Raw genomic sequence first — 21,096 nt, forward strand, 5'->3', positions numbered from 1 at the left:
GAAATTTAACTTTATCACAACCTTTCTCTTTCCTTGTTAACTTACTTGGTCCTCATGATTCCTGAACATGTTCTGAGGTAAAGCTAGCCTGCTTTATTATGAACTCCGAAACATTTACAGCAGGCAGCTGACTTTAAAGAGGGTCTCTGGGGTGGGGGAATGTGCAGCGGTGAGCTGAGCACCCCAACACCCAACGGCTGCCTATTTGAGCCTGAGCCATTGCCTAGGAGTGATTGTATACATTAAATTATAATTACAGCACATTTATGGGGGAGAGGGGTGGAAAGCAGCTCTAGAAATCTCTAAAGGGTCCTGAGACAATAATTTCCCTCTTTCATTTTTGGATAACAAAATCTGAGGACTCTGGGTAGACTCTGCTTATCTGTTTAATGAGATTGGACTGCACGTGCTAACTGTGATTAGAATCTATTCATAAAGAATATTGAATCAAGTCAACTTAGGAAACAAAGGGGAAGGACAGCAATAAACAACAAATTGAGGCTGTAAAATGTCTCTCAAAAAATAGAAAGGAAAGAAAAGAAAAGACCACCTGGCAGTCTGCCAGAGGGCACGCCAGGGCTGGTTCCCCACGACGGCAGCGCCCCTGCAGAGCGCCTGATGTAAACTTTCCTCTGCCACCGAGGGTGTTGTGTCAAAACATCAGTGATAGTGTGTCTGAGCCATCAGATTAATAGGAGCTGCAAACACTATCTTTTCCCCTCCTCTCACATTCTCTTAAAACAAATAAAACAATGTAGGGGAAAGGATGCTGGCAGAAAAAGGCGTAGAATTGGAAGGAGTGTTTAGACAGAATGGTTCCTGCTCCTTCAGCTCCAGGAAAAGGGCCTGGGCCTTCAGGGTGGCCACGGGGTCAGGCCGAGGGGATTCTGGAGGAGTGGCTTTCTTGTGCAGTGAGAGACCTTGTGACGCCTTGGAGCCCATACTGAAAAGTACTTCTCATCTGAATGGAGAGGGGAGAGGGCAGAGTGGAGAAGACTTTTCAGGGATTGAAGGCTTTGGGACAGTTCCTCGGACAATGGTGGAGGTGATCCAGAGTCTTGGCCACCTCTGTTTAGATAAGAGCTTTTCCGTGAGCGTCTTGGCCTGCCCTGCTTCCTGCTCTCAAGGGCCTCGTGGTCCATTCACACTCAGGACAAGGCCCGTCTTCCCAGTCTCCGCTCTCCCTCCTCTTCTCTCCTGCTTGTTTCCCCTGAGAGCTCCAGCAATCCCCGGACCTCCAACTCTCAGTCTCTCTTACGGAATCCGGGCCAGGACTGAGGCAGCCTTTCCGTCCTCCACCGAGGTGACTGGGAGGCTAAAAGGGTGGATACTTACTTGGTTACAACCTGATATGGGTCTCAAAGAGCACACCTACTCTGTTCATTCATTTTTCTTCTTAGTGAAAGACTGGTCAGCTGAGGAAGAGTGACTTGGTAAAAAGGAATCTTTAGGGAAATGTTAGGAGTGGCTACAAATAGCTCTTACTCTGACACATGCAAGGAGCCTTAAGGTATTAACTACACCCACTCAGTGAAGAATATTTCAACATTGTCAGCAGTTTGTTCTCATGAAAAGGAAGAGAATACATTACTTATTAACAGCAGTCGACACTGAAACATTCAGAAAGCATAGAGGTGGGGTGGGGGTGAGAAGTCACAATGTACCCTAAGGACCATAGATTATAGACCTAGCCAGACCTGAATTCAAATCATGGTTTTATAACTTTCTAGTTATGTAACCCTGGATAGCAAAAGCCCGGCTCTGAGAATCAAAGTCATAGAAAACTGCTCAGAAGTTTCAATCCTTGAATAGTTATGAAATCGTTGGATCGTATCAGCCCACAAAATCACTTTGAGTAAGTTCTGCTTTGGTGTTACGCACTGGTCACCACTGAGGGGCATTATCATTCCCAGTCCTGTGACCTTCCCTCTTGTGGAAATGTGGTTGAGGAGTTTGTCAGATACACCCCACCCAACAGGAGATGAGAAATCATTTTTCTCAGCTGTCAGTCCTCTGTAAGGTTGTGCTTCTCTCGATTTGTTTTTCACTCATGGGCCCCTTATTCTTGAAAATGTCTATTTTATTTCTCTTTTTCTCTGGAAAACTTACAAAGTAAAGCTTGGGGGCCATATCTCCATACCCCACAACTCTTAACCCCATTTTCTCCTTTCATCCAGGTTTGCTCAATTATTTATTGTAATTTTTTTTGTGTGTGAATCATCTCAAGTCCTGTGGGAATGGACATACTGTTAACATGGCCAACTAAAAAGAAGCTACCTCTGTTACCCTGTCTCACTAGATTATTATGAAGCTAAAAAGCAAACAGGAGGGAAATAAGTTAAGGAAGACCCTTTTGCATCAGCACACATTGCTGTGATACTAAATGAGTTAATTTGTGTAACAAACTTAGCATGGTGCCTGGCACACAGCAGACAGGTCATTCATGGTAGCTGAGATTTTATCGTCTGACTGGAGAAGAGCTACTAAAGAGCAGGGGCTGCGTCTTGCTCATCTTTATAGTAACCTCAGGGCCTAGCCAACCATCTGGTGAACAGTGTACAAGAGCACGCGCCTCTTGCTCAGGTGACTGCCTGAGAAGGGTAAGTCCTGAAAATGGCCTGACTGGGTATGAACTCAACCTCACATCAGGTGTCAACCCCACATCCATCACTTATCTTGAATGTGCTGGAAAAAAGGGGCATTACTGACCCTCAAATGACCTCACACATACTGCCTCAACTAAGCACAATGTCACCTCCATCAGTGCCTGTCCAGTCACAATGAAGAGTATTAATAAAGACAAGGGATCTGACTGGGGCTGGATAAATTTGTCACAGCAGTATCAACATCTGACAATTTCAGCTTAGGCGAGGATGCTGACATGTGGAGAAGCATCTTCTGATTTAACAGAACACTAACCAGCAATAGTCTTCTCCTTTCTTCAAGGGTTGGCAAGAACAGTGGCTCATAATGACTAGCACCATATTAGTTAAATAATTTATACACATATTTCATTTAAGAAGTAAAATCACGTCCTTTAAAAGAAGTACAAGATTTATTGATAACTCCTTCTGTTATAAGGGAACATATCTCTTTATTGAAGAGATAAGTCAAATGCATGGGAAAAGTATCAGAATATAATTGAGCACAAGCAAGTGAATGTCTGGAGTCCTCATGCCACAGGCTGGACAAGACTTGGGTCGATGAGTGTTTGGAGAGCTGAGGTAGAATTCACATATGTGAGTATATCCAGGACATTATAACTCCTCTAACCTCCTAAACAATCCGAAAATTCTACTATTGCTGGTCCATCTTAATTTCCTTGGAGTAAATCACCACAGTCAGAAGACCACTCCAGAAATGCAAGCCTGTTTCCAGGGCGAACATTAACCTAACAGCACAGCTCATTTTGTCAGATCGTCATCAGCTTTCATAGGATACTTAGTATGTGTGATGCCACCTCGGAAGGAAGTTGCTTTGCAGTGGTTGGCAGAACAACCTAAAAGCACTGAACAACTTATGGCAAACAAACTTAATACTTGCAATGTGCCAGCCACTAAGCTAAAGACTTCTTATAATATAGTATCTCATTTAATTCCCCAACCAACCTTACAATGTCACTGCTATCTCTATTATAAAGATCAGAAAACTCAGACCCAGAGAGGAGGTTTATTTTGCACATAAACACACCGCTGGTAGGTGGCAGTAGGTGCCAGAGCCAAGATTCAGACTCCAGAGCCCATGTCCTTGAACTCTAGACTCTGTTGCCTTTCTGCATCCTAACACTTTTAAAATTGGCTCTTAATGTCATAGCATAGGCATCTCAAAACATATTTGCCTCCTTATCATGAGCTTTTGACCAAAAATTACTCATTTTAATGTCTGAGTAGTTGTTACAGGACTAGTCCCAGTAACGATGAATGAAGTGCCCGGCAGATGATGTGCTCGAAGGCCACTCATTCATAGTCCCTAGCACGTCAACCAGGAACTCTCTGTGCCCCACCCAGAAGATGGTGATAATCATAGTACCTACCTGCCTCACAGAAGTTCTGTGGTAATTCAATGAGATAATACATACAAAGCACATATTAATCACTTAAGATCCTATAGATAAGTGCTTAACAACTTTTAGCTATAAAGGGAAAAAAAAGGAGTTCCAGTCGAGATGGAGGCGGAGGTAGAAACCCTTTACTTCATCGCACAACCAAAAAGAGGATAATGACCAACCTAAAATCAATAAACAGCCAGAAGCGCCAGAAAATCAAGCTGCATGGAACTCTGACAACCAAGGAATTAAAGAAAAAATCAATCAGAACAACCACAGCGGTAAGGCAGTGGACCATGACACTGGCCAGCGGAGAAAAACCACAGTGAGTTCGAGGACCTTGGGAGGTGGGGCTGGTTGTGCAGGTGGGGCTGACTTAGGGGAAAATGAGACTCAGAGTTAATAGGGCAGTTGCTACATTGGGAGAAACTCCCAGTCTCACACAAGAGTCTGAAGGAAAGTGCGCCAGAGGCAAGCAGGTGAGCTGCACTGTTCCCTTTCTGGAGCCTCCCGCACAGGCAGCACCACAGCGCAGCAAAGAGGGTTGCCCAGTGAATTCCTAAGGCCCTATCCCCTTACAACTTCTCAGGTGTGTTGAGACAAAAAAATATGGCCCAAATGAAAGAACAGAGCAAAATCTCTGTTGTTTCTGAAAGAACAGAAGCAAAACTAAATGATGAGGACATAGACAACCTATCTGATGAAGAGTTTAAAGCCCTGGTAATCAAAATGCTCACAGATCTGATTGAACTTTGTCAAAAAATGAAAAAAACAAATGAAAGATACCCAAAATAAAATAAAGCAAAATATTCAGGGTACCAACAGTGACAGGAAGGAGGAAACCAGGACTCAAAGTAATTTTTTGGAGTAAAAGGAAAAAAATAAACATCCAATCAGAACAGAATGAAGAAACAAGAATTCAAAAAAGTGAAGAGAGTCTTACAAGCTTCTGGGATGCCTTGAAATGCTCCAATATCTGCATTATAGGGGTGCCAGAAGGAGAAGAACAAGAGCAAGAAATTGAAAACTTATTTAAACAAATAATGAAGGAAAACTTCCCCAATCTGGTGAAGGAAATAGACTTTCAGGAAGTCCAGGATGCCCAGAGAGTCCCAAAGAAGGTGGACCCAAAGAGGAACACACCAAGGCACATCATCATTAAGTTACCCAAGATTAAAAATAAATAGAAAATCCTAAAAAAAGCCAGGGAAAGGAGAGAGTTACCTACAAAGGAGTTCCCATAAGGCTATCAGCTGATTTCTCAAAAAAGACCTTGCAGGCAAGAAGGGGCTGGAAAGAAGTATATGAAATCATGAAAGGCAAGGACTACACCCAAGATTACTCTATCTAGCAAAGCTATCATTTAGAATGAAAGGGCAGATAAAGTCATTTCCAGATAAGGTCAAGTTAAAGGAGTTCATCATCACCAAGCCATTATTACATGAAATGTTAAAGGAGCTTATCTAAGAAAAAGAAGATTAAAAATATGAACAGTAAAATGACAACAAACTCCCAACTATCAACAAATGAATCTAAAAGGGAAAAAAACAACAAAAACAAAAACTAAGCAAACAACTAGAATAGGAACAGAATCAGAGGAATGGACATCACATGGAGGGATTTCAGTGGGGAGGGGGAAGGGAGGAATGGGGGAAAGGGTACAGGGAAGAATAATTGGTAGGCATTAAATAGAAGGGGAAAGATAAAAAATGGTATAGGAAACAGAGGACTCAAAGAATTTATATGTACAATCCATGGATTCGAACTAAGTAGGGGGAATGCTGGAGGGTTGGGGGAGCAGGGTGGAGAGGGGATAAAGGGAGAAAAATTGGGAAAACTGTAATAGCATAATCAATAAAATAAATCCTATAAATAAATAAATAAAATAAATTCTAAGCCACATAGTCTTCTGAGCCATAACCTTCCATTTGGCTCTGTATAGTCTCTACCCATTTTCCTCTTCCCCACTTATTTACCCAAAGACTTTTTCACGCAAGCAAGGATTTCTCAATAAGGTGGCAATAAGCAATGATGAGGACAAGGCAGGGGGAACATTAAAGACCAAAGAAAGTGGGATAATATGTACGCACATAACTTTTCTAAAAGACTGAGCACAAATTCAAGTTCTTCGATTCCAAGATCTTGATCTTCACACATGGAAGGCAGAGTTTCAGAGATACAATGCACATGACATGCTTAAGATGTTCCATAGGAAAAGACCACCAATGAGTTTGTAAAAGCCCATCGATCTATGGGAATGACAGGGTGGGCCTGTGATGAACAGGCGCTAGCCAGGGAACATGATCTGAAGTAGAACGACTGACAGGCTCAACTACTCAGCCCCCACTGAAGAAATTCCATGTCAGGTCCAAACTTACTTTCCACCTTTATTTTTTTCTCTCTAAACCCAAATCCAGTGAACCAGCCAAATTCTTCTTCAAGCGGTGTCTTCTTCAAATCATCAACTCATTCCTAGTCCCATGTCACTCTGTCACATCTATGTTCCTCTCCCTTTCCATCTAACGTCCCGAGTGTGCACCCACGGCTTTAGGACCCAGATCTGACTTCCTCCGTGGTGCTTCCTCTCAATGGCAGCACTCGCCACCCGCCATCCACTGAAACCAGACTATCAGCACCTCTCACAGAGAGTCAATACAATGTTATTGTGGAAATAATAATAAAGAAAAATAATAAACAGGGCATCAGAGACGTGAATCTAGTTCTGGGCTTGCCGTTAACTGGATGAGAGGTGACGGGTAATTGTTTATCTTTGAGCCTCACTTTCTCATGTATAAAACAAGCTTTTTTAAAAAAATCACGAAAACTCCTTAATTCTGAGTGAAGCAGTCATTCAAAGTGACTACACGAGGCAATGCCAAGGCTGAAATTTGTAGCCTCCTCATTTTGTACACTCGTCAACTAGAAACCCTATGTTTTCCTCTTCATTTTCTTTTACTTTTCCTTCTTCATCTCCTGTCATTATCTCCCACATCTGTTGCCTAAACATCCACTGACAGCTGGGTGCTTGCTGAATGTTGATCCCCAAAATTAATCCCAAACAACAGATAAAGAAATGGAACTTCGCTGCAAAAGATCAAATCCCCCCGCATGGTGGGAAGGTCACAAAGAGCAGTATTAGGGGGAAGTGCCAGAGAAGAAGCGCCAAATTAGCTGTTTGACTCGTTACCCTCCTGAGGTTGGCCTTATTCAGCTCTGCTCATCCCATTGGGCTTTATCCCTGCTCAAAAGGGTCTACGCCCACCTGTAGGCTGGGGCCTGAACCAGCTGCAGATCATCAGTGGTTCCCAAAGAAATTGTGAAATTTGAGTCAAATTCTCCCAACTGTTGCAAGCTTTTCTCCTTTCCTCTCCCACCCTCAGTTCAGCTCTAACTCAACAAATGGATTCTGTGGGATTACTGGTGACAAGACTAAAACCGATAGTTTTAGGCCAGTGCTCCCTCAAACCTGTCCCCGCAAGGATTTCTGCTCCTTCCTGTAGCGACTCACAGGGACTGATTTTGAGGGGTTCTGTGGAACACCAAGGAAAAGTAATCTTCTGAAACACCAACCCACTTAGCTCCTTTTATTCTGTGATCTGAAAACATCTGAGAAATAATTTCCTGAGCTTCAGTTTCCTTATGGGGCATTATGTCCATTATGTAAAATTACTGTACAGATTAGGGATAATGTATGTAAAAGGACAAACACTGTTTTGACAGACCGTTAGTAAGGGCTCCTTGATTGAACTGATCACAGCTATTATCATTAAGTAGACAATTGAATTTAAGGCAACAAAATATCCTACAAGGCTTTTAGAGAAAGTGTGAAGAAACAGGATCTAGTGATTTGAAGCTCATTTATAAGGCACTAACTGGCCCATAGTTTAAATTTGCAACACACTTTCCATCTTCTCAATCCACCAGATTCTGCCTCTCACCCAAAAGGACAGCGAAGTTACTTGAGAACCACAGACTACAGTCCATATTCCAAGAAACAGTCTACCAAATCAATGGAGATAGAACTAAAATATAGATTTCTGAGAATTAGGGTGTGTTTTATATGTGATTTGTCCTATTTATGTACTACCTAAGGATCTCATTATCAGGATGTTAGTTTCTAGATTCAGCAGTGACAGTGCCTATTCAATTTTTTAAAATCTGTAAATGTGGCCAAAGAAATTTCAAGACATTCTGCCAGTCTTCTTAAGGAATCTTCCCAAATTGTGCGTCACTACCTTCTGGTATTCCTAGTCCTGGGAAACTCCACTGAATTTTGCTCAGAACTTCCCTATAAAAAGCACCCGGCATAGCCTTCCTATGACTCAGCCATTTGGTTTAATTTAAACACATAATGAAATGTTTGACAGCAATTACAGGAGACAGTTAATTCATAAGAGACAATTACTCATCAGACTCACTGTATAGCTGTGAAGACTGGGAAAAATGAAAATCCCACAAAGCCTAGAAAAGTGGCAAAGAGGCACTTGGCAAATGAACTGCTGCTCAGTTGTCAGGACTTTGTATGAAATATTAATAAGGGCCATTGTCTGAACACTCACACGGGGCAGCATGCACCTCCTCAGCCAGTAATTATATAACAGAAAGCAAGAATTCTCTCATTAGTAAGTGAACATTCACTTTGGGCTTGTGATGAAAGCCTTCTGTACAAGATGGCCAGATTTATTTGGTTCTTTGTTCAGGCTCACAGTCCTGCCAAAGTGGTCCCTGGTCACGTGGTCTTTAAAGTCCCCATTCTGATTCATCCAAGGCTGTGGGTGTGGCAAAGTAAAACGCCCTGCAGGATACCTGGCTGGAGTCTGCCTACCCATATACACACTACACAGAATATATGTCAAGAGACACCTGGATACCACTGTGTTCAGGGTTAAGAGGAATGTAATAAAGATTAAAACATGGGGTATGTAACCACATTTCCAAAAGAAGAGGTCTTGTCAAATTCCAGCTTCCCTCAGATATCTGACCTACAGTTATCCCCCTGGAAATGTTGACTTTTTTCATGTTTAAATGGTTAAAACTTTTATTCTGTAAACAGAAAATAGAATATGGGGCATAAAACTGTTTCAGCATAAAAATAATAGCCATTCATGCTGGCGGTCAATTAAATTTGGGTCCTTAAGTACATTTCTAATGAACTACCATGAACAATTGTTTTGTCTTCGTCCTGTTAATTTTACACACCCCACTGGTGCACACAACTCTTTTTCTCCCAAATGATCTTCCCCTGACCCATCCCTAATGATTCAGGCCTTCTTTTCCTTGCCAATTTGCTGACATAAACAGTAGAGAAATGCCATTAGGAAAGGCCATCTCATAGTTTCTAGATGCCTCTTCCTTCCCCTGTTTGTAGGCCACCCCCAACTCATCTAACCCCCCAAAACTCCAGCAAACCACACCTAGTCCTGGAGTGGTGAGCTTTCTCTAGAGTCCCCATGGGACTCTACTGCTGGGGCAGATGAAGAGCGTTTCAGAAATGGGACATTAAATTGTGTGTCAGGGAATATTGTGTTCTGTTAAACTTCTAAAGTATGTAATTATTTAAGACTCCAGAGAAGGTCAACTTTAGAGTTTTGGAAGCAGTACCTTGAGATTCCATGGCTGTCTGTTCAGTTTCCCTTTGAAAAGCCACCATTTTAGCTAAGAAATTCAAGAAAGAATACTTTACCCCTTGCCACATCCCTAGAATTAAGAATCCAATGACATTTTTTTTTTTTTTTTTGCATTCTGAAAGGGTTCCTTGGCAAAAGACCAAATAAAGCAAGCAAGGTGTGGAAACTAACTAGGAAAAGAATGGTGATGTCTTCATCTGTGTGTCAAAGGTAGGCCAGTTTGACCCTGAAGAAAATATGGGTTAACATTACTGGTTGAGGAGTGGCTGCATTTTTTTCTCAGTGGGTTATTATTGACATTATAATTACAGAGTCAGTTCTGTACCCCAGAATACAGACTTCCATGTAAGACTCTTACTACCATTCTATGAGGGGGGACCCAAAATAAACCCAGAATCATATACTGGAGGGTAAGCCCCTTGTAGTACAGGCTTCCTCCACTAAGTGAGTGCTCTAGGAACCCATCTGTATCAGTGTACCAGATGGCATTGTTGGGAGAGGCTGTGTTCGGCTTCAGTGAATTTTTTTTGAAGACTCTTTCAACATGTTTGCCCATTTCATGATGGGTGATTTATGAGCACACTTGTCCACACCACGCTGGGTGTTCAGCAGTTTTTGATCAAAAATAGCATGAACCCTGTGCCCCACCCTCCCTATTCACCATATGTCACCCTGAGCAACTTTTTTTTGTTTCTCTGATGAAAAAAGTCCTCAAAGGGAAACATTTTGTTGATTTGGAAGAGGTGAAACAAAACAAATAGCAGAAGAACTGAAAAGCATCAAAAACTACGAGGGATTTGGGAAGAGGGAGGGAACTGGAGGACCCAGAGAAAACCCACGTAGATGTGGGAAAAACTGGCAAACTCCACACAGACCCTGGCTGGGGATGAGTTTTTTTCCCCTCATCAATTTTACAATGAAACATCATTGAATGAAACAAGTATTTGAGGGTTTGCTGTTACATTAATCACCAAATAGCTTTTGATGATCACCTACAGATACCACTATGCAAATATGTTACTATGTAACTCAAAATAAGTAAGATTTAAAAATGTATGCAATAGAATATCCCTTTATTCAAATGTTACTAAAATTCCTGTTTACAATGCAATGTAAGTGTTCATATAAGTATATAAAATATATTTATATAACGATATATTTTTAAAGTTTTAGTAATTAAAGAGGGCTTCATTGATCTGTCAATTTTAGCTTTTCTCTCTCTGACAGGGTGAAATAGAATTATTCCATTTGTTTGCTAGTGCACAAAGGTCCCATATATCTTTCTGAAATGCTTCTGAGTTAAATGTACTACTTAACCACCAAGCACCATATCTGGGCCTGACACAGGTAAGCTACTCCATCAGTCTACTGACTAAAAGAAATGAGAACATTGTATAAACATGCACATTTTCAACTGATAATTTCAAGCAACAAGATATTCTTTTAAATGAAGCATGTCCTGTGATTAGCAAAAAAAAAAAAAATGCCTTTAACAAAGGATAAATCAAATGATCAACAAACATTGAAGATTTAAGGCACTGCTCTGAGTCCTGAGAGAATTCCAAGAGAAATAAGACATCTTTTTGTGCCTTGGCAACATTATTCCATAACATGGGAGAGGGATTCCATTTTCCACAAAGAAATTGGAAAAGAGAGCTAAAGTTTCCAAAGTTTCATTTTAGCAGGCCTCATTCCCTAAACTATATTTTATTAGCATTATTTAAACCTAACTTTATAATATAACATTCTATTACTTATAATTATTATTTTCTAACATAATTACTAGTTATAGTTCTGAATAGAACAGATTTTTAGATTTTCTATTATCAAAACAAAAATTTAAACTATCTATAGAAGTGTGTTATTTTATAAAAATTCAACTCTAAACTTTTACCCAAATTTAATAGTTTAAATTATTTAGTTATTTTTATTTATATGTTAGGGTAGCACAAATATCTAGGCTTTAAAGGAATGAGTCTAGCCCTGGCTGGTGTGGCTCAGTCCATTGAGCACTGGTCTACAAACCAAAGGGTTGCCAGTTTGATTCCCAGTCAGGGCACATGCCTGGGTTTTCTGGCCAGGTCCCCAGTAGGGGGCGCACAAGAGGCAACCACAAATTGATGCTTCCCTGCTTCTCTTTCTCCCTCCTTTCACCTGTTTAAAAATAGATAAAATCTTTTTAAAAAGAAAATACTCATTATTATTAAAAAAGGATGAATCTATAAATATGGATGCCTGCCTCCAAATTAGCAAAATAATAGAAAATCTCATATATCTCATTTTCTTTTGAGTTAAATATCCAAGTGGCAAACAAGTTATTTAAGGTTTGTAAGTTCTCCATATTTCAGATGAGAAATCAGATGTGTATGAAAACAGCTACTTCTCAGAAATTCCATAACTCACCGGTAACTTTCAATGTCAGAACAACATACTTTAAACACAAAATAAGAAAGAGCTGAAATTGCAGGATGAAGCTAGAAAACCAAGCAGCCACTTCTATCCATTTATGCTAGAGTTATATCTTGTTTACTTTTTATCAAGCTAACATTTTTAAGAGAAATTCTCCTGAACACTCTGCATGTGGAGTTAAAAGAAATGAAGCAAATATTTGGCATAATGACAATTCCCGAGCAACTCAATAATATTGTTTTACCTACCAATTCTATTCCTATTTGTCAAACTAGCTCCCATTAACTATCAAGTGTACCATTCCTTTACACTAGACAGAAATGGAAAAAAGCAAACAGGACTCGGTCATCAGCAGGATGCAAGGGAACACTGCACAGTTAGCAGAGGGTGGGGATGTATCCATCTGCCAGTACACAGCGAGCATCTGCTATGTGCCCCACACCATGCTGGGCCCTAAAGACACAGAGGTGCTCTCCATCAGCTCAGAGCTGGAGAGCAAACGCATGTATACACACCTGGTGCTGTCAAAGTGGATTACACAAAGTGCTTTTGTAGGGGGGAGGGAGGAGGGTCAGAGCGAGGCAGTCAGGAAGCTTCTGAGGAGGTGACATAAGAGCCAAGCCTTGAAGGATAAAGAAGGACTTCTCGGGAAATGGAAAATGGGTAGAAGTACCTTTTGGACAGATTGAGGAGTATGAGCAAAGCCCCCGAAAGCCCCATGATCATCTGTGTTGGGAAGATCTCATATCATATCCAATGTTTAGAAGATGAGAAAGAGGAAGACCAGTGGTACAGCCAAAGCCTGGGGGTGCTTAACTGAAAAACAAGAGACTGGCCTTCAACCTGAGTTCTAAATGATGGCTCACAGGGTGACCTTAATTCTGTCCCTGTGCTCCTAAAGCTACCAACTCCAGAAATCAATCAGAAATGAGTAGGAAAGAATAGATATTGCCTACCTCTTCCCAAGGCAGGCAAAGTCTTTGCCCCCAACATACTGCACATCCCTTCTGCCAACTCCCATTGGTGTTCATTAAAGAATCTTGAGACCAGGTGACAAAAAGTATTTGAAAGTTATTCAAGAAACTACCTGTCCCTCCCTACCTTGCTTTCGAATGGTTATGGTTACAGGGACGCCAGAACCACTTGATTGTAGGTTGAGGAATACCGTAAATGGTACAAGTCAGGATTTGTCTGCTGCCCAGTGGGTAGAGAATAGGTTCTGGGAACGATGACACAGCTTTCTCGTAAATCTGGGGTTTCACTGGAAAGAAGATGAAGACAGGACAGAAGTCAGGAGCTGTTCTAATGACTTGTGCTCCTGGGCCACAGCAGTAAGGACCATATTATCACTGGTTCCGATGTTAGGGAAACACACACATGAACAAAAAACAAATAAGCGCTCATACCTGTCATTATAATGCCAACTTTTTAAAAAGTAAAAATGTTTGGAGAACATTAACAATTGATCCTATGGCAGGTATGATTATAATGATGCAAAGCTACATCACTTATGGAAAATAACAAGTAGACATGAAATACTTATGATGAGACATAAGTGGTTTTTAAAATAATTATTTACAAATTGTTTTCTCTGATATTGTTATACTGATTTTTGATTTATAAATTTTCATTATTTTTACCTATACCAGAATCAGGAGAAAGCCTGAACAGTAAACTTACCATTTACGAGTAGAGTGGCCGTGAGGTTTTTAACCACATTAGACTGCTTTATGCTCAGCAAAATTGTGTAATTCCCTGCATCTTCAACAGCTACATCTTTAATAATTAACGAATAGCCACGAACCAAATAGTGAGCAGATTTCTCCGTCACAGGTAACCCATCTTTTAGCCTGTGGTTAAGCACATGATCAGTAAGTCACTTCACACTGCCTCTCAGATAGCATTTTGACACTACCACTTACGTTCATAAACTCAAATTTATGCCTTTTAAGCCTTTGATCCTCAGCATTCATTCACAAAAACTTAGACACTAACTTTTCAGTACAGCCAGGTATGATTTTTAGACTGTGGTATGCTTTGTAATTCTTGGCAAAAAGGAAGGAATAAGCTGAAGGGAGACAGAGAAGTGATGGTTCCATGTACCCTTGGGTGTTCTGGCCGCCACTGTGACTTAAGCAGTAACGCAGAGGCACTGGCTGATTCCCTCCGAGATGTTTTCCAGAGTTTTCCATGAGGCTCCACCAGCAACAGAAGGGCCATTGTAAGTCAGATCAACTAGATCACTTCTCCAGATAAAAATAAAAATAGACTTTCCTATTGTGATCTCATGTGGAGTTCTTATTAGCTATATAAATGGTCACAGCAGTTGTCCCTTTTAAAAATGAGTGAAATCAAGATTATCGAGATTTTTCCCAAGGAAGAATAGTTAAAGCACAAAACTCACAAACAAAAGGTATAAACTTAAAAAATGTTTTTAACTGCAAATATAGAAGTGATGCCTAGATATCATACAGCTGCTTACAGTACTGAGAATTGATCAGGAGGCCTGAGTGCTGGGCCTGGCTGGGCCACTGCATGCTGTGCACCTGACTTGTCCATGTGAGCCTCAGTTTCTCAAGTTTTCCATAGAAATAGTAAAATAGTATATATAGTTTTTCTATATAAAATAGTAAAATTTCATTAAACTGCACAGTTTTTGAAATGAGCAATTTACACTCTGTTAGGAGTTCACTGTGTTCTGTATAAAGGTATATAATATTGCAAGTGGTATTACTTCATATGCATGCATGTAGTACACAGTCCTGCAACCCAATTCCCATTACTGATGGGTCTCAGTTCCAAAGCATTTAAACAACAAGTCAGTATTTTTAAAAATGGATTAATATTTTGTTTTATTTTAGGTCTTGCTACTTAGTGACTATAGAAATTAGTGCTGTTTAATGGATGGGGATACTCTCAGCCTCAGAAAGAGGGAACATACCTCCAGAAGAGATTAAATGCCAGTTAAGGAATAATGTACGCTAATAGGGAATTCACTATTAAACTCCACTATTATGAAATTCCCCTGAAAATCTCTCTTGTACTGCAATAGCATGAAGAGCCCTAGCACAAATTTAATTTTCTGTTTAATTACCTATTAACTATTCGAGGAAATGGAAAGCAAGCACAAGGCTCATATGACAGCGAAAGCAAAGTAAGCTCTGGTCAAGGAGATTCTAAAATGGCACCACTTCTATATTACATGGGTTGTTTTCCTAATCAGCTTTGTGCTGAACTCTTTGTTTAAAATGTAATAGTTAGAGCCAAGGATACTGGCATTCAAAAGCGCTTTAAAAATGACTGCAGATTATAAACGGATTACATTGTTTCAAATCAGGTGTTGTGCAAGCATAAAAAAACTGCTTAAGAGGTTTCTGAATATGTAAATTTTGAGCCAAGACAAACACACAATTAGTTCAAGTAGGTGCATTTGTCCATCCCTGCAACTGAATTAAGTCTTGTCCCTATTAATGTTTGTTTAATTTTACAACAAGACTGGAATTTTCATCCCAGTTGTATATAAAAGAATTATTTTCAGATAATAAAAGAATTACTATCCTTGTCACAAGGGCTACTTCTTCAGGGTTAATAGAGCATGTTATTTCTTCAGGAGGCTTCCTGGTCATTGCCCAACATGTTCCATTCAGAGGATGTTGACATCTTAGGAAGGTTTAGAGATGCAGAAATTTCATCCGAGTGCATGAAGGACTAGACTGAAATGAGCACTCAAACACCCTCGTCCCCACTCCATCCTGACACAGTGCTGCTCCTCCCTGCAGCCCGTCCTGCCCACTCCACTCCCAGTCCAGACTCAGTGCGGTTCTTGGCTCTCCACTGCTGTCTGAGAACTTATCTTGATTATCTTCAGGAATTCAAGCCAGTGAGCTCCTGCATCTTCAGATTTACAAAGCTTATCATGAAAGGATAGGAAAATAATTTTGATCCTACCATGCCACTTCTGGTGCGGGAAATGCCTTCACTTGCATAGACAGCCGGTAAGACTTCTTGCCAGCTACAGTTTCAAGCACCTGCTGTTTTCGATGATTCACAGTGATGAATGCTTTGTCTTGGAAAGGAGAAGTGGTCGATGTATTAAAACAAAAATAAAAAACCCCTCAATTCCCCCTGCCATTAAAGGAGGGTGCAACCAATGAGTAAATAAGCAGAGCTGAATTATCAATGAGTCCAAACAGTGATGAATGAGTAAAATAATTTCAAAGTGCCCTAACCGGTAAAAAACCTTCAAACTAAATGGTTGCAAGTCCCAGAAGCACAGAAGCAGTGTGGGCCAATAGAGGCTGAAGCACCATGTCTACAGCACAATAACAAAAAAGTAGAAAGAGACTTCTTAAAATCTCTCAGGCCAAATGAGTATGCTGAGAGAAAGTGGCTCCAGGCACCATAAAACAACTAACTCGATATAAAGATCAACTGGAGAACATCAAAACAGTATCAAAGGCATTGACAGAATTGTTCCCTGGTTTTTGCACCTCACACTGTTTTTCTTTTCAACAGTGAAAAGGGATAGGTAAGGTTTTTGAGGTTTCTAGAGAGGGTTAAGTATTTTTGTAACAGAATTTGCCTTTTGGAATTAAGCAACAGTATTAGGATTTCATGCGAGTAAAACCAGTGATGAAAGAGCATTAATTCTAAATAATTTATCACAGCATATTTTTATTTCTCTAAGTCAGAGTAATACCTTCGAAACTTTCCCTTGAAAATAAGGGTAAAAATGATCCTATTTTTCCATTTTGTTTAAAAAGAACACTAAACAAAGGATTTCATATAGATTTTAATATGACCTGAGTTGTTATTAACTACAATAAATTTGTAAGGAAAAGATTCTCTGTTCAATTCTAAACTATTCAATTTAAAGAGCACTTAATGTGATTTGCTTTTTGGCAGGGGGTGGAGTGGGACAACATTGCTTTCATTTCTGCAGTGTTCCTTTGACCAAAAGAAAGTTTACTTGGTTTATTGAATGCCCCCACCCTCCCCAAGACCACAGTGACTATAAAACAGAGCTAGAATTGCTTACCATGTACACGCACTGAGGTGTTAACAGATTTGAAGGATGGGCCACTCTTCACATTACAGGTATAAATGCCTTTGTCTTTGCTCTGCACTTGGTTAATAGTAAGAACACTGTAGAATATATTATGGGCATGGGAATTGCTGTGGTCAAATCGTTGCCTTATAGAGGCACTCTTATTTTTCTAGAAAGAAAATGTATAACAAATGTAGAGGTAGTAATTGTTCACAATTAAAGTGATAGAGCTTCATGGATTATTACTGAGATCAACATTTGATGCTGAGAAGCAAACCCACCTGGAGCAAGAGGTTTGAAAATTATGTCTCTGTCTGGACATTTCAGATACGTGCCATGGTGGTATTTTTGAGCACTTCCTCTTCTTCAGCTGTATTTTCACATACATTGTCTCAACCATTCCTCACCACTACCCAGTCAGATTGGCAGGATTTTTGTCCTTTTACAGATGGACACTGAAGTTGTCAGAGACACCAGCCAAAGTAGGAAGAACTAGTCTTTGGAGCAGACATCTAGAGTCTTCTCTCCAGCACACACATTTCTCTGAACAGTAACATGTTTTCTAGGCACACACCTCACACACAAATGCAGGCAAAAATCCTCTTTAACATCCAGCTTAATGGCAGTATTTCTCTTACTAAATCACCATGTGAGCTTTCTTCTGCTTCCTTACTTGAATTGAAGGAAAAGGTAGTGAGTCCCGGCCACGCCTACTAAGGTGTAACAGTCCCAGTTTCATTATTTCACCATTTGAGCCATGCTTGCCAATTTCTGCTAAATCACACTGTATGGATCTGGGGACATGCAAAGCTGTCGACATGGTTAGCCACCACCTTGGGGGTGCTGTCTTGTGTTTGCTTCTGGGAAGACCTGGAGCAGGCCTCAGGGTCTGCCCTGTTAGCTGGCCACAATGACCACTCCTGGGTTTGAGAAGATGAAGTCACATTGCCTTTTCTTTTCATTGTCCCTTCCTCATTTTTATTTTTAAGCATTATATTTTATAGCACATAATATGTTATTTCCTGCTGTCCATTCTTCCTCATGAGGGGGCATGGGAAAAAAAGACTGGAAACTGTCCAGAACTTCGAGTCTTGAACTTCTCTCCTATGCACCATGTTTAATAACTTCTGCCCACCTGTCCTATTGTTGCCTTCTTGGGACAGACACACTTTTAGGACATGTTCTTCCTTCTCAGCAGTAGCCAAGGAGAAAATGTCAATCTCCGCCATCAAAAATCAGATACTCAGTCCCCTAAAATAACAGACTAAGGGACTTTCAGCAACTTATAGAGGTGCTACTTCCCCTTCTCCCTTTGAGAATGCTTTCCTTTCCAAGTTTGAGTAACACTGATATTGTTTCAGCCTTGGAAAACAACTGATCCTGTGTTTTAGAACTGAGTTATCCCGTACTGTAGCCACCAGCCACAGGTGGCTATTTAAGTTAAAAGTAAACAAAGTTAAAAATTCTCTTCCTCAGTCACACTAGCCACATTCCGAGTGCTCATTAGCCATATGTGACTGGGGGTTACTATAGTAGGCAGCAGTGATATAGAATATTTCTCTCACAGAAAGTTCTATTGGACAATACCATGTTAGAAGGTTATTGGCTTTTAGTAGATGTATTATTGTACTCTCACTTAAGAGTAGCAACGTTAACAAGATGAAAGTTCCTACCCTCTTGGTACTTATTGAAAATAGTTAATTGATTGAGAATATTTACTTTTCTCAAGTCATAGCATTTCTATTTAAATGAAACAATACCACTTTCTAGAAAGTACTTTGACTGATGAGTCCTTAATGTGTCCCAGGCACTTGTGACACCTTTTCATTGCCAAGTTATTCAATTTTCATGGCAAGAAATGTTGATGAAGAACAATAGCTTGGGGCTCATGCATGAAACTTTCCTACATAATTTAATCATAAGTGAACTTGGTGACTGGGCAATTGGAATGACATAACAGATGACTGTACTTGCGATGTGTCACATAAATCATACTGACACACAAGAGAAGGGGGAGGGGTGTGCTGTCAAACATTTCCAAACAGTTTATCATAGGTTCCTCATCTACACAGTTTTAAAATAATTACTGTTTGCAAGGATGTTTAATATGTATAAGGGAACCCAAGTCAGTCTTCATTCTTCTTATTTTTCTGAAGGACAGAATTGCTCCTTTGTCACTTAACAAATGAAACGCTGGATGGCTGGGTTGTATTATCTTTTCCAAACATGCTCCAATCAGGTGCCTGACTGTCTGCCAGTATCTCAAATTAATGCGCTGACAACTTTTTGTTGTTGCTGTTACAAAAGATAGTCCCTGCCTGGCATTAGTGATAAATTTCTCTCGTCTCTAAATCCTGGAGAATGGTTTCCAAGGATGAAACAATCCCTTTTTCCACCCAGAATCATGCAATAGAAATACCAGTCTATATACTTCAAAATGAAACCTCCAGACATCAAAAGACCATATCTATGTATATCAGACTCACGAAATGCTAAGCAAGGAAAGCACCCAAACCAAACTCAAACCTTCTTCATGAACTCACACTGCCATAGAAGTTCAGAACATTCTGGTTTTTCCCACTGCAAAACACAGTGGCATTTCATTAAAGTAGAAATACTATCTTACAGAAGAAATAGAAAAATTGGTCACTCACTTTACCAGGGTAACTCCAGGTCATGTGAACTCTTGCATTCAAGGCAGTGGTGGCAGTACAGTTGAGGGTGAGAGTATGGCCTCTAAGTAACTTGACGGGGCTTGGTGTGCTCATTTGGACATCAAAGATTACATGGCCTACAAGCATAAGAAATAGTATTTTTTAAAATCATGGTTTCATTAAGCAGGTTAAACCCTTGAGCATTTTGTTTTATGTTCACGCCTTTGGAATGTCACTTACTTAGTCGATATGTGAGATAGTTTGTCTTGTACAAATGGCTGTTGACTGTTGTTTCGCAGGTCAGAAGCCCTATTTCTTTGTATGTTGCATTTGCGATTATAAAGCCCTTCCTGCTGTCCCAAGTTATTCTTTTTCCATCAGGGATCAGAGTATCAGATGGAAACTGAAAAGGAAGAAACATGCTTTAACAAAATCATATTAACACTGTGGCAATTAGTTTCACTAATAGTTTGTGAAAACATAACTCTCACCTAAAATAAAAATAGCACAGGTACAAAGATCTAGTTTGTTATAAGTGGCTCTTTAGTTTTCTTTGCATGTAGCAAGATATACATTTATTATGGTAGATTAGAGTAATCATGATAATTGACAATAATTGCCTTAACAACAATCTGCCCCCACCTAGGATGGACCAAGTTGTCATGTCAGACATCTGGTGGGAGCCTGTGTCTCTTTGGCCTCTGGGAACCTTTGTAATAAACTGGCCTAATGGCCTGATACTCAATAGAGAAACTGAAAATTAGTATTTTCCCCAAGGGGCTGCCAGGCTATCCTCATGAATGTCTTTATTTGGAGCTGTTAACACATTGTAACTTGTCTTCCTATTTTGCATGATTCACAAAAGAGGTGGCAGTCTTAAAAGGGCTAGAAATCATTCTAGATCCTCCAAGATTCAGAGTATTCTCTGGGTTGTCATTCTGAGAAGGCTGAGGGTACCAAAAGCCTCTGGAGGGGAGCACCTTCCCACCTTGGCCACTGAAGCTGAGGCTGTCAACAGTGAAGACAGCTGCCAACAGGTGCAGAGAGCAAAGGCACTGGGGCGGCGGAGTGCTCTCCAATCCTCAAAGTATTCCCAAGCACAGTAAGTCCAAACAGAAGAAAAGAATCTAGGATCTGACTCTCCCTTATGCCTTCCTCTAAACCCCAAGGACTTCATTTTTGAAGACTACAATGTAAACAGTCCCTTGGAACTGGACATTATAAAGGGTCATTGCTGCCCAGAGGGGCCGGGACAAATCCCCTGGATGCCAGGCTGCCAGCCTAGGTTCAGATGCACTACCTGCCCACTGCCAC

General features: G+C 40.4%; 1 protein-coding gene across 1 annotated transcript in view; it reads right to left on the bottom strand.

Annotated features, from left to right (window-relative positions):
* Positions 1–21,096, bottom strand: part of FLT1 (fms related receptor tyrosine kinase 1) — a 188,434-nt gene that overhangs the window by 113,131 nt on the left and 54,207 nt on the right. Inside the window, exons 5-10 of the mRNA XM_045844753.1 lie at positions 20,023–20,185; positions 19,783–19,919; positions 17,120–17,297; positions 16,030–16,147; positions 13,762–13,931; positions 13,183–13,342 (exon numbers count right to left, since the gene is read on the bottom strand). Coding sequence (XP_045700709.1) covers positions 13,183–13,342; positions 13,762–13,931; positions 16,030–16,147; positions 17,120–17,297; positions 19,783–19,919; positions 20,023–20,185 — 926 coding nt within the window. The remainder of the gene's footprint in view (positions 1–13,182; positions 13,343–13,761; positions 13,932–16,029; positions 16,148–17,119; positions 17,298–19,782; positions 19,920–20,022; positions 20,186–21,096) is intronic.

The sequence above is a fragment of the Phyllostomus hastatus genome, unplaced genomic scaffold (assembly GCF_019186645.2).
Source record: "Phyllostomus hastatus isolate PE091 unplaced genomic scaffold, TTU_PhHast_1.1 phas_contig_41, whole genome shotgun sequence".
Classification (NCBI taxonomy): Eukaryota; Metazoa; Chordata; class Mammalia; order Chiroptera; family Phyllostomidae; genus Phyllostomus; species Phyllostomus hastatus.